This window comes from Pungitius pungitius, chromosome 17, assembly GCF_949316345.1.
Source record: "Pungitius pungitius chromosome 17, fPunPun2.1, whole genome shotgun sequence".
Lineage (NCBI taxonomy): Eukaryota > Metazoa > Chordata > Actinopteri > Perciformes > Gasterosteidae > Pungitius > Pungitius pungitius.
The window spans coordinates 4,514,563-4,529,007 of NC_084916.1; the positions used below are offsets into that span (position 1 = coordinate 4,514,563).

At 42.9% G+C, this 14,445-nt stretch overlaps 2 protein-coding genes across 2 annotated transcripts; both read left to right on the forward strand.

The window, feature by feature from the left end:
* The first annotated feature begins 1,125 nt into the window (after positions 1 to 1,125).
* Positions 1,126 to 4,304, forward strand: LOC134107060 (proteasome subunit beta type-9-like). Its single transcript, XM_062558343.1, has 6 exons — positions 1,126 to 1,325; positions 1,407 to 1,474; positions 2,060 to 2,191; positions 2,483 to 2,612; positions 2,795 to 2,936; positions 3,102 to 4,304. The coding sequence occupies exons 1-6, from the start codon at positions 1,275 to 1,277 to the stop codon at positions 3,227 to 3,229; spliced, it is 651 nt and encodes a 216-aa protein (XP_062414327.1). The 5' UTR covers positions 1,126 to 1,274; the 3' UTR covers positions 3,230 to 4,304.
* A 255-nt stretch (positions 4,305 to 4,559) lies between these two features.
* Positions 4,560 to 10,138, forward strand: LOC134107047 (antigen peptide transporter 2-like). Its single transcript, XM_062558323.1, has 11 exons — positions 4,560 to 5,113; positions 5,285 to 5,399; positions 5,502 to 5,632; positions 5,802 to 6,007; positions 6,475 to 6,672; positions 6,810 to 6,938; positions 7,143 to 7,331; positions 7,505 to 7,678; positions 8,057 to 8,216; positions 8,548 to 8,684; positions 9,570 to 10,138. The coding sequence occupies exons 1-11, from the start codon at positions 4,597 to 4,599 to the stop codon at positions 9,774 to 9,776; spliced, it is 2,163 nt and encodes a 720-aa protein (XP_062414307.1). The 5' UTR covers positions 4,560 to 4,596; the 3' UTR covers positions 9,777 to 10,138.
* The last annotated feature ends 4,307 nt before the right edge of the window (positions 10,139 to 14,445 follow it).

Here is a 14,445-nt window from a genome sequence, read left to right on the forward strand (position 1 = left end):
AAGCGCTGTCCTTCATATTCTGCATCATATTCTCCATTTACGCCAGTTAGCCTCTCGTTCAGGATTTTAATAATGTCACCTGTTACTGCAGCACAAGCATCAACTTTGCGCCTTAGCTCAGTGTCGGGCGGGCCGCACCCTCTCAATTCTTCATACACTTTCATGATTTCGATTTTCCTTATTTCCAGATTGTCTGCGAGACATGCCAATCGACTTTCTGTTAGTTCAGATTTTAGTTCTTGCCGTGTTTGTCGAGCTTGGGCTTTCCACTGTTCATAAAGGCTATCAAGTCTTTTAGCACGTTTGCTCTGCTCTTGTTTACGATAAGCTAGCATCTTTTCCGTGGGAGCTCGCGCGCGTTCCGAACGTCTAACGTTAGCTAAATCTGTAGCATTTTCATCGTCATCGTTCAACAGTTCAGCAAGCATTTCCTTTTTGTTAAGCAAAGACTCTTTTAGTTCTTGTCTAACAGCACCTTGTTCGGTTTCCTTTTCTATCATTTCCTTGTATTCCTGAATTACCTTTTGAAGGATTTCGATCTGTTGCTCTTTATCCTTGCTGCGCCGAGTAGTCTCGTTTCCCTCCATTTTGCTAGCCTTACTCCTCTTCTTGCTCTTTCCTACCACGTCGCCGTCTTCTTTTCACCGCTGCCCTTCTCCATTCTTCCGTACGAGCGTTCTTTTATATCCGTGAAAAATGTCCTTAAAGTCCGTTATAGTCCGTTGATGCAGCAGGTTAGCTGGCGAGGTAAAGCTCTTACTGTAACGGATCCCGCATATAAAGAGACATGGCACTTACTGCTGGTGAAATTACTCCTTTATTTTCTTCCTTTCCATGCAATACCATCCTTGAACTTCAGCGTAAAAACACCACCGTAAGAGCTTTTTGCCATTATTGTTACGGGTCCATTAAACGAATAGTTTTGAATAAAATTCACATTTGTCAGTAACAAGTTCCGTTAAGCTCACATTCAAAACGCAGAAACATCCTCTTTTTACCCTTTCAAAATAAAGGTACAATTCCCTTTTACCAGAAGATCTGCAGAGTTACTTACACCCACTGTACGTGTTTGCAGCTCATTGCAGGAGGGACAAGTTCACTTTCACTTTCACTTTGATTGAGGACAACATGGAGTCCGTCTGACGTGTGGCCAAACGCGTGAGAACAGATCCACAGATTCAAATAGGCTTTCCGAGGAAAACGTCGTAAACCCGGAGCTGCTCGAGTGGACGTTTGGCTCCACATCGGTCGGTCGGTACCAGAAGCGGATCAACATGTTGCAGGAGACGGGGACGGAGTGGTTGTCTCAGGAGGTGAAGACCGGAGTAAGTAGAGTCCTACACGTCGGAGACAGCGCCGAGAACCGCTGGATAGGAATCCTGAAGGACATTTTCCTCTGTTTGTAGACCACCATCATCGCCATAGAGTTTGACGGAGGGGTCGTGCTGGGCTCTGATTCCAGAGTGTCTGCAGGGTGAGCTCGTTTGTGCGCGTGCGCGCCTACTTGTGTCTGCATGATACTACCACTCTCTCTGAGGAAACATAGTATTATATGTGTTAGATAGTGTTTGCATGAATGCTTACTGACACTAAATCCTCCACCTTCTCATCTTTAATAACATGCAGTGTCTCTAGTTTAGACAAACAAGGACTCGGGGGGGGGGGGGGGGGGGGGGTAGTGGACCAGGAAGTCAGACCGACCCACTCAATGCATCACGCGTAACATTATTCCGGATGATTAGAGATAAATTACATAATATGTGTTTTTTAAATAATACATTTTTGCACTCCAAGTATCGTTTGCTAGACAAATACACTTAACTGTGTTCTAATATCAGAAGGTTCTACATAGAACTACAGGACTACTTAAGGAATAAATGTGAGCAGAGAGAGACACACAATGAACACACTGGAATCAGAGGGTAGAGTTGAACATCAGTGCTATCAGTAGCGTTGCATGCTGGGTGTTGATCATTACTGAGACAATGACACACAGCTGAGCCTCCAACCAGAAATACAAGAAGTATCAAACCCCAGCTCTCCCTGTTCCTCCCTGCAGGGATTCGGTGGTGAACAGGGTGATGAACAAGCTGTCTCCCCTCCATGACAAGATCTACTGTGCTCTGTCCGGCTCTGCAGCCGACGCTCAGACCATCGCCGAGGTCGTCAACTACCAGCTCGATGTCCACAGGTGAAGACACGTCCAAAACGAGACCTGGTCGACCTTTAATCAAATATCCCATGATGCAGTTTAACTCGCTCAGGAGCTGCTCAGATAATAGTTTCCTTAATCAGTGCAAATTTTGCAAAGCTTTCTCAAAGAAAAAACCACACAGTAAAAATCTAGTTTCAAAGTTTGTACAGTGATTCAAGTGATTAGCTGTATTATATTTCCCTTTAAGAATAGTCATTTAAACCACAATGCACACAGCGTTTATCTTGGGCTGTTTTCATTGGACATCCTGTGTCCTCCCTCCGTCAGCATTGAGATCGATGAGGACCCACAGGTTCGCTCAGCAGCCACTCTGGTGAGGAACATCTCGTACAAGTACAAAGAGGAGCTGTCGGCCCATCTCATCGTGGCCGGCTGGGACAGAAGAGACGGGGGACAGGTCCAACAAAGATTACTGGGGGGGTGTTAATAATGTCAAAATGAATGTCTGCAACTTTCACTAAAGTGACGTTAAGGTTGCATATCAAAGATAAAATCCCACCCAGCCAACAGATCTGATGTTACAGGAGACCCTACATCTGACTTGCTCCTCTCTGTTCCTGTGCCCTTTGACCTCTCCAGGTGTTTGCAACCCTGAGTGGTCTCCTGACGAGGCAGCCCTTTGCCGTGGGGGGCTCTGGAAGCTCATATGTTTATGGCTTTGTTGATGCTGAGTTTCACAGAGGCATGAGCAAGGAGGAGTGCCAGCAGTTTGTTGTCAACAGTACGTTGGTTTTCTCCACAGAAAGCTTTGCTTTTCTCAGACAGTTGATTGGATGGTGAAAGAGACACCAGACATTTGCTGCCTACTGACTGCTTGTTTTATTTATGGGAGGTAACCTCTCCTCTCCTTCCTCACACCTTCTCTTCTCCTCCTCTCCTCTCACAGCTCTGTCTTTGGCGATGAACCGCGATGGCTCCAGTGGAGGCGTGGCCTATATTGTGTCCATTGATGAACACGGCACGGAGGAGAAAGTGGTTCTAGGAAATGACTTACCCACCTTCTCTGACCAGTGACACTTCCTGTTTCAGCTAATGCAGCTTGTCAAACATCACATCTAAATACTTTTACTAAAAAGTTTGATTTAAATAGAATCATTGCATGGCTGTGTGATACACAATGCTATTTCATATGAAATCCAAAAGTAATTTGTGGTTAATTATGAAGAGAATTATAACAAACGGTGACTTATTTGGTTAATTAACAGTAATGTTTTAATTAGTGGTCGACAGAAGAACAAGAAAGTGCAATTTTCATCAAATAAGCAGTTTCAAAACGCTATAAGTACAATTTACGTGCTTTAATTTGTTAGTGCTACAGTTATTGTTTTAGTCAAGGTAGAGTCTAAAGAGTTGTGTCTTGAGTTTTCGGTGGAAGATGTAAAGGTTCTTTGCAGTCCTGATGTCATCAGAGAGCTCATTCCACCATCTGGGAGCAATGAAGCAAAGAGTCACGATCTCGCCGAGTGCTTTTCTCTCAGTGAGGGAGGAACAAGCAGCATGATGTGTAATGTAATGATACATCTTTGTTGTTATCTTTATTTTTGTATCTGATTAAACAAAACAGTGGCTTAAAACATCACATTAAACACATTATTTAAGGCCTTTACAAACCAAATGTCTAGCAAACACAGGAAAGATAGCAACAATTGCCTGCAAATATTATACAGTGTATTAGGGGTTTTCTTTTGAAGGATAAGAGGAGAGCATGCATCATGGTAAGTGCTGCATTGGACCACTTTGAAATGAGTAATTCCATTTTCAACTGATTCAATTGTGATGGTCAAAGCTCACTGTGAAAACAGATTCTCTGCCATAAACCTACAATTCTTGGTAAATAAAAGTAAAGAATGAGCCTCTCACTTAGCAGCAGTGGTTGTCTCTGTGGTATTTAGTGTCACAAGCATCTAAAGAGTCAAAGTCAAGTTTGTTACATTGATTCACATGTAAGAAGCCTGGGCAGTTGATAGTAGGTCAACCTGCTTAAACGCCAGCCTAGAAGCTTTCTGATTATAAATCATTATGCAAGTGTGCCTGCATATGCTTTTCTTTTATGTGCAATTTAAAAAATAAATAAAAGCCTGTGTAGAAAGATTTTATGATCTATTTATTTATGAATGTGTTTGGGGTTTAATGCTGGTGTAAAGTTCTCATTGAAGAAAACTGAACTGACAGTAACTGAAACAGGATGTTGGCACCGTGTTCATCCAAGTTGTTAGTAATAATAAAAGATAGTTCACGTGTGAAACTCAGTTTAGGAGTCCAAAATAGTTCAATAGGGAGCCGTTGGGATTTCGGGGAAACCACGTTCACAAAGCACACAATGAAAGTGAAAGTGAAAGTGGACTAAACATCGGGGGCAGACTGCAGACGACTCCAGCTGCATGATGACAGGTGAAATGGCAAAAGTAACCCGCAAAGGCGTCGCTTTGGTGTCTGCAGTGTGCGTCGACCTGTCCTTGTTTTACGCAGCGGGACTGGTGGCGACTCGCAGCGTGTTTGGACACTTTGCGCGTCTCTGGGTCCACGCGGCTCTCCGGTGCTCGGCACTGAGCGCCGTGACTCGGCTCACCCTCGGAGATCTCAACCCGTTGCTGATTCGTGTTATCGCGTCGCACAGCCTGCTGCCCGCGGTGTTTGAGACCGGAACCAAAGCGCTCTACCACGAGGACACCGAATGTGGCCCGGCGGCGGGTGCGCGCTGCTGGCTCGTTTGCGCCGCAGCGTCGCTGCTCGCTGCGCTGTTTTGGGAAATCACCGTGCCGGACGCGGAAGATGCTGCCGCCGGTGACGAGAAGAAACAGAAGGCCAGAGTGCTGTTTGGGAGAGTCCTGGGCTTGTACAAACCCGAATATCTGCTGCTTTTTGGGGGGCTGGTGATGCTGACGCTGGCAGTTTTGTGTAAGTATAGACTAGGTCACATGATGTGAGGGTGATGATGTCATACCAGTAGAGGATTTAGTTTAGGATTTACTAAGGTAATGGAGTCAAGAACTTGGGTTCAAGTAAAGCTGGACTACATTAATGATGATGATGATGACTTGACTTGGTTCTGCATGTCCATCTCTTCAGGTGAGATGTTCATCCCGTTCTACACTGGCAGAGTCATTGACATTCTTGGCACTCAGTATCTGCCCAATGAATTTGTATCTGCGCTTCTATTCATGGGACTTTACTCTCTGGGAAGGTATAAGACTCTTCGTCCCCCTCTTCACTCTCATCCAGGGGCATGCGCCTGTAGCTCACACCGTAATATGTGACTGTCTCTGTCTTTTTATGATCCGTTTAGCTCTTTTAGTGCAGGCTGCAGAGGAGGTTTCTTAATGTGTGCCATCAGTTCCTTCACGTGCAGAACTAAAGTCCAGCTGTTTGGGGCTTTGACCAAACAGGAGATTGGCTTCTTTGAGACAACAAAGACAGGTAAGGCTCTCATATAACACACATATACTACAGTTTACTGTATGAGTACTCGATAGACCAATGGAACATGTCATGGCAAGAAATCATTTGGATAAAAGGCATTTCTGAACATACATAGAAGGATTGTCACAGAATGAGACCGAATGTAAACTCTGTGTTTTGTGTGTAGGGGAAATCACATCACGGTTGTCTAAAGACACCACCCTGATGGGAAGAGCGGTCTGTCTCAATGTCAATGTGCTGCTGAGGACGTTCATCAAGACGCTGGGCATGATCTCCCTGATGATGAATCTTTCGTGGAAGCTCACGTTCCTCGTATTGATGGAGGTGCCCATCACCAGCCTCATTCAGAACATCTATGACACACACTACCAGGTGAAAGGCAGGTTCATGACAAACACTGAATTAACTCTGAGATCTAAAGGGTCATTTGATTACATCCCCAACACGCTAATTTAAGACATTTCAAGGCATCCCAAAAAGTATTTCTTTCAAAGTTTTTTAGCAGAAAGGTTCTTATGCCTTTCAAAAGATGAATGTTGTGATAAATAAAAACTCAACATTTGTTAGGCTCATCTTTTGTGTCTGATTATATTATTATAACTTAGGAAAACGTTTTTTACCTTTACCTTGTTCAATTCAAAGCTATTATGTTAAACTTTCCTTTTGTGTTGATTTTGACGCTTCCTGTGGACAACTGTGGCAACTTCACGATTAAACATCACATTTTGATCTTCTAGGACGTTTTAACGTATCAGTTAGCTTCCGTCTTTTTAAAGTTTCTAATATAAGTTAGCTGCCCTTCCCTTAATCCTAAGAAGACTTTTGTGTCCCCCCCTCAGCGGCTGTCCCTGGCAGTGCACGACTCGATGGCTCTGGCCAATGAAGTTGCTAACGAGGTCGTGTCCAGTATTCATGTGGTACGTAGCTTCAACACAGAGAGACACGAAGCCCGTCGCTATGACGACCGCTTGATGGACACACACATCCTGAAGACCCGCCAGAACGCTGTCAGAGCTGTTTACCTTCTCGCACGCAGGGTGAGAAGTTTGTAGTTCTTTTGGACATCAGGTACTACTGAGTATGTACTTGTGTATCACCTCCTTAAACAGTGTGTGTGTGTGTGTGTGTGTGTGTGTGTGTGTGTGTGTGTGTGTGTGTGTGTGTGTGTGTACAGTTGACAGGCTTAGGCATGCAGGTGGTCATGATGTACTACGGCAGGCTGTTCATCCGGAGCGGACAGATGACCACTGGAAACCTGGTTTCCTTCATCCTCTACCAGTCAGATCTTGGAAACAACATCAGGGTAAATAACTGCTTGGTTTGGTTGTGTTTTATTGAGGTTTTTTGTGGTTGGTTTGTAATAAATATTCCGGGTATGATAATTAATTGGCTCTTAGCTTTAAAGACTCTAAACATGATTGCATGCATAAATATTCATATCCAACATACTGCAGCCTTGACTAAAGAACAAAGTCATGTTATAAGCTCAGCTTGATGTTCTTTTTAGACACTGACCTACATCTTTGGCGACATGCTGAACTCGGTGGGGGCTGCTGGGAAAGTGTTTGAGCACCTGGACCGTAAAGCTCAGGTCAGCATGGAGGGGAAACTCAAACCGGATCAGCTGACCGGGAACGTCATCTTCCGCAATGTCAGCTTCGCCTATCCTACTTACCCTGACAAAACAGTACTGCAGGTGAGCTCTGGCCGGCAGAGACAGGGGGCGACTTCTTTAGCCTGAATTTATACAAGTGACAAGCTAAAGTAAATGTACACAAGGGATCCCTCAGTATTTACCTATAAATGTATGGATGATAAACTACAAAAACCAAACTCTATTTTCTGTATCATTGATATCTCCTCTTTTAGGACTTTTCATTGGAGCTGAAGTCAGGTCAGATGACAGCGCTGGTGGGAACATCTGGACAAGGAAAAAGCACATGTGTGAGTCTGCTGCAGCGCTTCTATGAGCAGCAGGATGGAGAAATCCTATTGGACAACGAACCACTGAGATCCTATGACCACCGATTCCTCCACAAGAAGGTGATTCAGCAACATGTCTCTGATCACACGAACCACTCCCCTGTTTAAGACAATGTCTCTTAACTGTGTTTTATTTCTTCTTATAGATTAAAAGCCTATTGAGAAAAAATTACTGGCATATTTAGACCAGTATGCAGGTGAACAATAACTTCTGCTGCATGTTAACTAGTGGCCTGACGAGTAGACTAAATAAAAAATATGATGAGATGAGATTATTCTTCATTAGTACCACAGCAAGTACATTTGTACTTCTACTGCAGCAAAGTGGATAGTGCAACAACAAGAACCATCAGTAAGAAATGAAAACCATACATGCATAGATACCTGGAGGCCACAGGGGTCTTGGGAACTGGAGGCTGATGACTGTGTGATTGACAGGTTGCTTTGGTGAGCCAGCAGCCTGTCCTCTTCTCTGGCTCCATCAGAGACAACATCGCCTACGGGCTCGCTGAATGCTCATTGGATGAGATCCACGAAGCAGCACGCAAAGCCAATGCACATGACTTCATCATGAAGCTGGAGGAGGGCTACGATGCAGGTAAGCTCTCTTTTAACAAACAAAATGAACTGTGAAGAATACAAAAGGTAACAAGTGTCCATCATGGAGGATGCAAGTGTAACCTGTAAAAAGCTGTACAATGACCAGGAGGAATTGTCAGTGAAGTCATCCCTCACATTGGAGGAACCTCTTTATTGCCTGTGTACAGGTTTTGTAAAGGAACAAGTCAAGTATCACATTACAGACAAACGCAGCATCATCACAAGCGTCCTGCATCTGCTTCACTACGTCACGTGTGAACTGAGACAACAGGGTCCAACCCGGGCGACTGACCTTAACCCCTTATGATGTCATCATGTCCATTCCTCAGAGGTGGGTGAGGGTGGGGGCCAACTATCTAAGAGCCAGAGGCAGCAGATCGCCATCGCTCGAGCTGTGGTCAGGCAGCCACAGGTCCTCATTCTGGATGAAATAACCAGCTCTCTGGACATGACCAGTGAAAACAAGGTACGTCTTCACGTCCCTCAGGGCTTGTATTTTAGACAAGTTCTGTACCATCAATCACTTCTCAGTACTTCTTATGTACAGTAGAGGCAAAGGTACACGACAAGTAGCTACATTTCCATTCATTTTATCTGTGTGGTGATTCCTATTAATGTGTTTAGTGCATCCAGCTCTCAACCATCTACATAACAGCATTGATAATGCAGGATATTTGCTCATATGAGGCAGTTACTCACCAAGATGTGTATCCTGTCAGTGAAAAGACAAGTTAATCATGACAAACTGTTATTAATGAGCAATTATGAAGTCTGATCCATCGGATGAATTCCTGCTCTTAAACACAAGTTCTCTGCACTCACTGAGTCATATTCATCCTCAGTCTGATGTTGGCTCCTGGAATTTAGACTCCCTGAAACTCTCCCAAATGAAAATATATAACGAAAATATTTCTGATAAAATAACGTAACGCCTTGTATTATTCTCTTATTCTTTTATTGTTTATTGAGGGGAGGAAACGCCGGCAAAAACTTTGCTTTCAGGTTCTGGGCATTTCTGTGACTTTGTTTTAGAAAGTCATCCACTGGGAGGTTTTATGGAGAAATCTGTTATTATTATATCTCTTCAAAATGTGTGAAATTTAAACGAGGTTCGCTGAGCTTTTACTTTTTTGAAAATTAAGAAATTTGAACTTTCCCGTCTCTGTTCTGCCAATTAATTAAAGGCACATTATTTAATTAGATAATACCATGTGTGCTTATTAAATACATTTACAGAAAACATGGGGTGTCCCCCCCTAAAATCCTATGTCTAAAGTCCCTTGTGACCCCCTTGGCCCTGCTCTCCTCTAACAACACAGAGGAATGTGTGTGTGTCATTGACCCTTCACAGGTTCACCAGGCTTTGGCCAGTTGTCCTAACCAGACCCTGCTGGTGATCGCCCACAAGCTGAGGACCATCCAGAGGGCCCATCACATTGTTGTGATGGATGACGGCAGAGTTCAGGAGCGAGGGACTCACCAGGAACTGATGGAGTTGAAGGGGAGCTACTACCGACTGAGGGAGGAGCTCTTTGAGAAGGAAAATCCAGCCCAGTGACGCAGCGCTGTCCCCCTGGACCCATCTGTGGGACGGTTGTTCTGTGGGACCACGTTGGACCAGCAGCCGCAAAGAATATATCATCAGGATAAATTTAAGTGATGAAGAGCTCACAGAACAGAAAACAAAGGCCACACACATGCTGTACATATACAAACATACCTTTAATAATAGATTGTGTAAATATTTTTTCGTGAATATTAAAAATAAAAGAAAGCAGACCAATGATTTTCAGTTAAAAGATGTGGAACCTCCTCAACTCTAGTACTAGACTTCTGTTTTTATTTATTTTGTTGAAATGACATTTGATGTTGTAAATGAGTCAAACAAGATTAATAAATGATTTCAGATATGGACCTGGACTGTAAAGTTCAGTATAATTCATTAACCAGAACGGCCTTATTCATGCTTTAGTTTGAAGTCTTTACTTCTGTAACCCTTTTTATTCCGATCCTCCAAAAGCAGCCCGGCTGCTCCTTTATATGACGGATTACATCATCATTTGATGATCTTCCACGAGCCAGAAGATCCATCAAAGCTGCTCTTTCTTACTTTGAGGTCACTTTGAGCCACGACACCCCAGAAAGATGAGACACCTCTAAACATAGGATTTACCACTTAGTGGAGTTTTATTTCACAAATATTACAAATATTCTTTCCTACTTTTTTGTTCATGGTAATTAAACATGTGTAAATCCCTTTGTGCAGAATTCTGTGCATGTAAAGTGCTAAATAAATAAAGCTAATTAATTCAACAGAGGACAAAGTGAAAGCACAATATATTAAGTTGGGGTTTAGCAGAGTTTGCAGGTTTTATTCAGGCCCAACTGACTCGGCATGAGTCACACTGAGTCACACCGTGCAAAGAAAAGCAGGGAAACATGTAATACAGGACAATTATTAGGTGGTGATTGTAAATTTGTTCTACTGGTAAGTAGTTTGAGGACTTTGAGCTTTTGTAACCACATATTAGTGTTTGTGTGGTCTCTTGTATTTCTGGTTTGACTGCAGGTGTGTTTTTGTTGTGTGAGCGACCTGGAAAGTCCCGACTACCTGCCCTTTGTTTCATTCTGGCAGTGAGGCTTTTTGGAAAGTTGCCTGATGACATTTCATAGAAACCAAAGAAACACGGAAGTGACATCAGGCTTTGTGCCAAAACACCAACCCCTCTATTGACAAAGATCAGGCTCAGCATCGGCAATGTTAACCGCCATCTTGTTACGATGTCACAAAATGGGGACTGAAGACACGTGTCCACACACGTGCTGCTGTTGCTTCTCCTGGACGTCACCATCCTGAGTGTGAGGGATCCTGAATGAACGATGACATGTACACACAGAACACAGTTACTCTTACATTTATATTTAAAACATTTATATGTACTTTTATCATCACAAGAATCTTGTTCTGCTGTAAATGTAAGATATGGATAAATTCATATTCTTATTCTTATAAAGGCAACGCTTTGGCTCACAGACTCGTAAACATCTACAACCCTGAGTGCTGCCTGCAGGTTCCAATAACAGGAGGCAAAAGGGCAAAAGGCTCGACATCTTAGTGAGATTTTCAGATGACGGTGAATATAAAATAAAGAAATTATCTAGAAAAGATGATTGTGCATCCTGAAACCTTTTGTGCACCTACATAGTGTGTAAATGTGTATCTTTGGATGTGCGTATGCGCTCAGCAGCTTTTGTTGTGCACCACCGAGTGCTGAGCTCTTGTTACTTTCACTTTCTGTGCTTGTTGTGCATTCATTGAGCACCTGATTCATCCAAGACACAACCGAGCCAAGCTCTGGTGACTGAGTCACTGGATAGATTGGCTTCACTGTCACATGATGCCGGCTTCTCTTCTCCTTTAGGAGCCAAAAAGAATAAGAGCAACTGATGCAGCATGAAGCACAACAGAAAGTGATGCAGCTTCTTTTCCACACTCGTCTCATTCAGTGTGACAGAAGCATCTCAATAGAAAAAGGTTAAACAGGGCCGGGTCCATGCAGGGGCAAGAGGGAGCCTAGCCTCCTCAAATAAATGTTGTGCCCCCTCAAACTAAATCTTCTAAGCACATACACTAAGCACAATGCCCCCTCAAGATTTGTGGCTGCCCCCTCATACATGCCTGTCTAGATCCGGCCCGGAGGTCAAACATGATCAACTATTGATCCTTAATATGAAAATTAGTTCTTTAGATAAGTTGTGATACTGTTGATACCCCCCCCCCCTGTCTTTCTTTATCAACCCACTAACTTCCCCAATGAGGATTGTAACATTAATGCAGCACAGTGTTACTACGTTGCTGTCTGGTTTCCTCAGTTGATGATAAGGGGAAAGCATTCAATCAAACACACCTTTTAAGGACATTTCCACTTCATAAAGGAAGGTGTGATGCCAAAAAACTGATCTTGTTTTATGTGTTTGACAGAAACTGATCCTCTGTCAGTTTAGCAAAGACACACCAGTCCTGACCTGTGCTGAGTCCTTTGAGACAGTGTAACAGCGCCTCGGTTTGGTTGCATTTGCCATTTAATCAGAAGTCACGTGATTTCCTGCAAACTGCCTTCGTGTTTGGCCCGATGAGGGGATTCTCTGAAGGCTCCAAAAGGCTGAATCATTGCTTATGAGCGCCATCTAGTGGACGCATGAAAACAGAGCTGCAAACGTAATCAGTAACACCCTGAACCAGGAACCACCTCAGGTTGGCAAGTGGTTACCTTACAGCAGCTGTGTTATGTGGTATTCTCCCAACTCTGAGCACAGCAGGCCTTGTGTTGTGTGCAGAGAGGATCCACAGGAAGCCACAAGTTTGTAAGTGCACCAAGTTCAAGAGAAACATCTGAAGCCACAGAACGACATGAAAGTGATACATTATATGTGTATAAGATCTGTATATTTGAACAGAAAGCTTTACCTGCTAACTTTATTAATTGGGAACTTTGAGGGATGGTATCTGTTGAATTTTATTCACAGGACTATGGGACCACGTAGTCCCATAGCTTTTTTAATAATGCCTTAGGGGTTCATGGATTCAACTTGCAATTGTCATTGCACAGAGAACAGGTACTGAGACAACGAAATACAGTTTAGCATCTTACCAGAAGTGCAAGAAAGCAGAGTATATGTGATATATATATATATATATACAGTATATTCATAAATAAGGATGGGGTGTTGAACAAACATCTCTTTCAATAGAAGATATGTTTGGTCTTAAGTGGGGGGATGTTATGACCCAGAGTGTCATAATAAAGTGCAGCTGGGCCGTATATATAAATAAAGGATATATCCAGTATTAAGCAGCGAGTTTGTAAAAATGTACGACACGGTTGTGCAAATATGGCATATTTGAAGTGCAAAATGCTCATGCTTGTGGATGGAAGGTGTGGCCGTCCGGGGGGGCAGTCAGATTCTCGGATGCCAAAGTCTCACAGCAGGAAGATGATGTCAAGTGACGAAGAGCTTATCTCAGCCATTTTCCATTTGCAACCACACAACCATGCCCCGTGAGTCCTAGGCTGGTGAAATGTGATCTGTAAAAAAACTGCTTTAAGTGTCCTGCAGGTATAATAGAGCTGCAGTGCCCCCAAGTGGAAGAAAACAAATACTCAGTAGAATGAATGAAATCCATTATAAGATAGGATGAGATAAGATAGCACGATATAACAAAACATTAAATAATGTCAGACAACAATATATCAAAGCGGTGGTTGACAGAAATCACTGATATGCATCTACATACACAGTATCACACATGGGTTCTGGATCAGCTCTTTAATATGTAAATATTCAAATCAATGTTATTGCAGCTGCACCACTGCACCAAATGGAAATGTAGTAATTGTCTAATGAGCAGAACAGTCAGAGTTTTCACACGGAACAGTGACTCGTATATTTCTTTTGTGTGACCATATGTTTAAAATAACCACAACTCAGTTTTATTCTATGTCTCTCTTTTTGTTTTAAAGTATTTCACGTTTTAGGAAATGTGTTTTGATAAATGTACAATATGGCTGTTTCTGTTTTAACGTGTTACATTTATAAATTACACTTTCTAAACTGGCTGTTAAATGGGAGGAAATACGTTTAATATGCTTATTTTAGAAATAAATGATATGTCACAGAGTTTACATATAACCATGCAATTTCTTCTCTGCTAAAAATTGTGTCTACCTCTTATGCTTATAATATTAAGCAGTATTCACACTTTTCTAGACAATGATTCTCTAGAAACAAATCTCAAATCCTCCTAAATGTCAACTTTCTAATCTGTTTCTGCATACCTCGAGTACCTTAGGTAGACATCTTGGCCCCCTTCAAGCCCCCCCCTTATTAAAATGAACTGCAGCATTGCAACTTATTTTCTGCAGGACATTTTTCTAGTTAATCATTCTGTTCCCTCTAGTGCTCACTTATGTTCACAGGGAGGATACACAGGTGGACACAACAGGTGATTCAGCTGCAATCCGCGCACTGGGCAGACACGAGGGCAGGAAGTCAAAAACCCTGAAATGAGAGGGAGTCTGGGATTTTCAAAGTAAAAACAAGAAACGGGAAAACGTTTCCGGTTACGTATGTAACCGTAGTTCCCTGAATGGAAGGAGACGCTGCGTAAAAACGCTGTGGGAACGCCTCTGCGTGACTGCGTCATGAAGCACGTGTGAAATCTAACC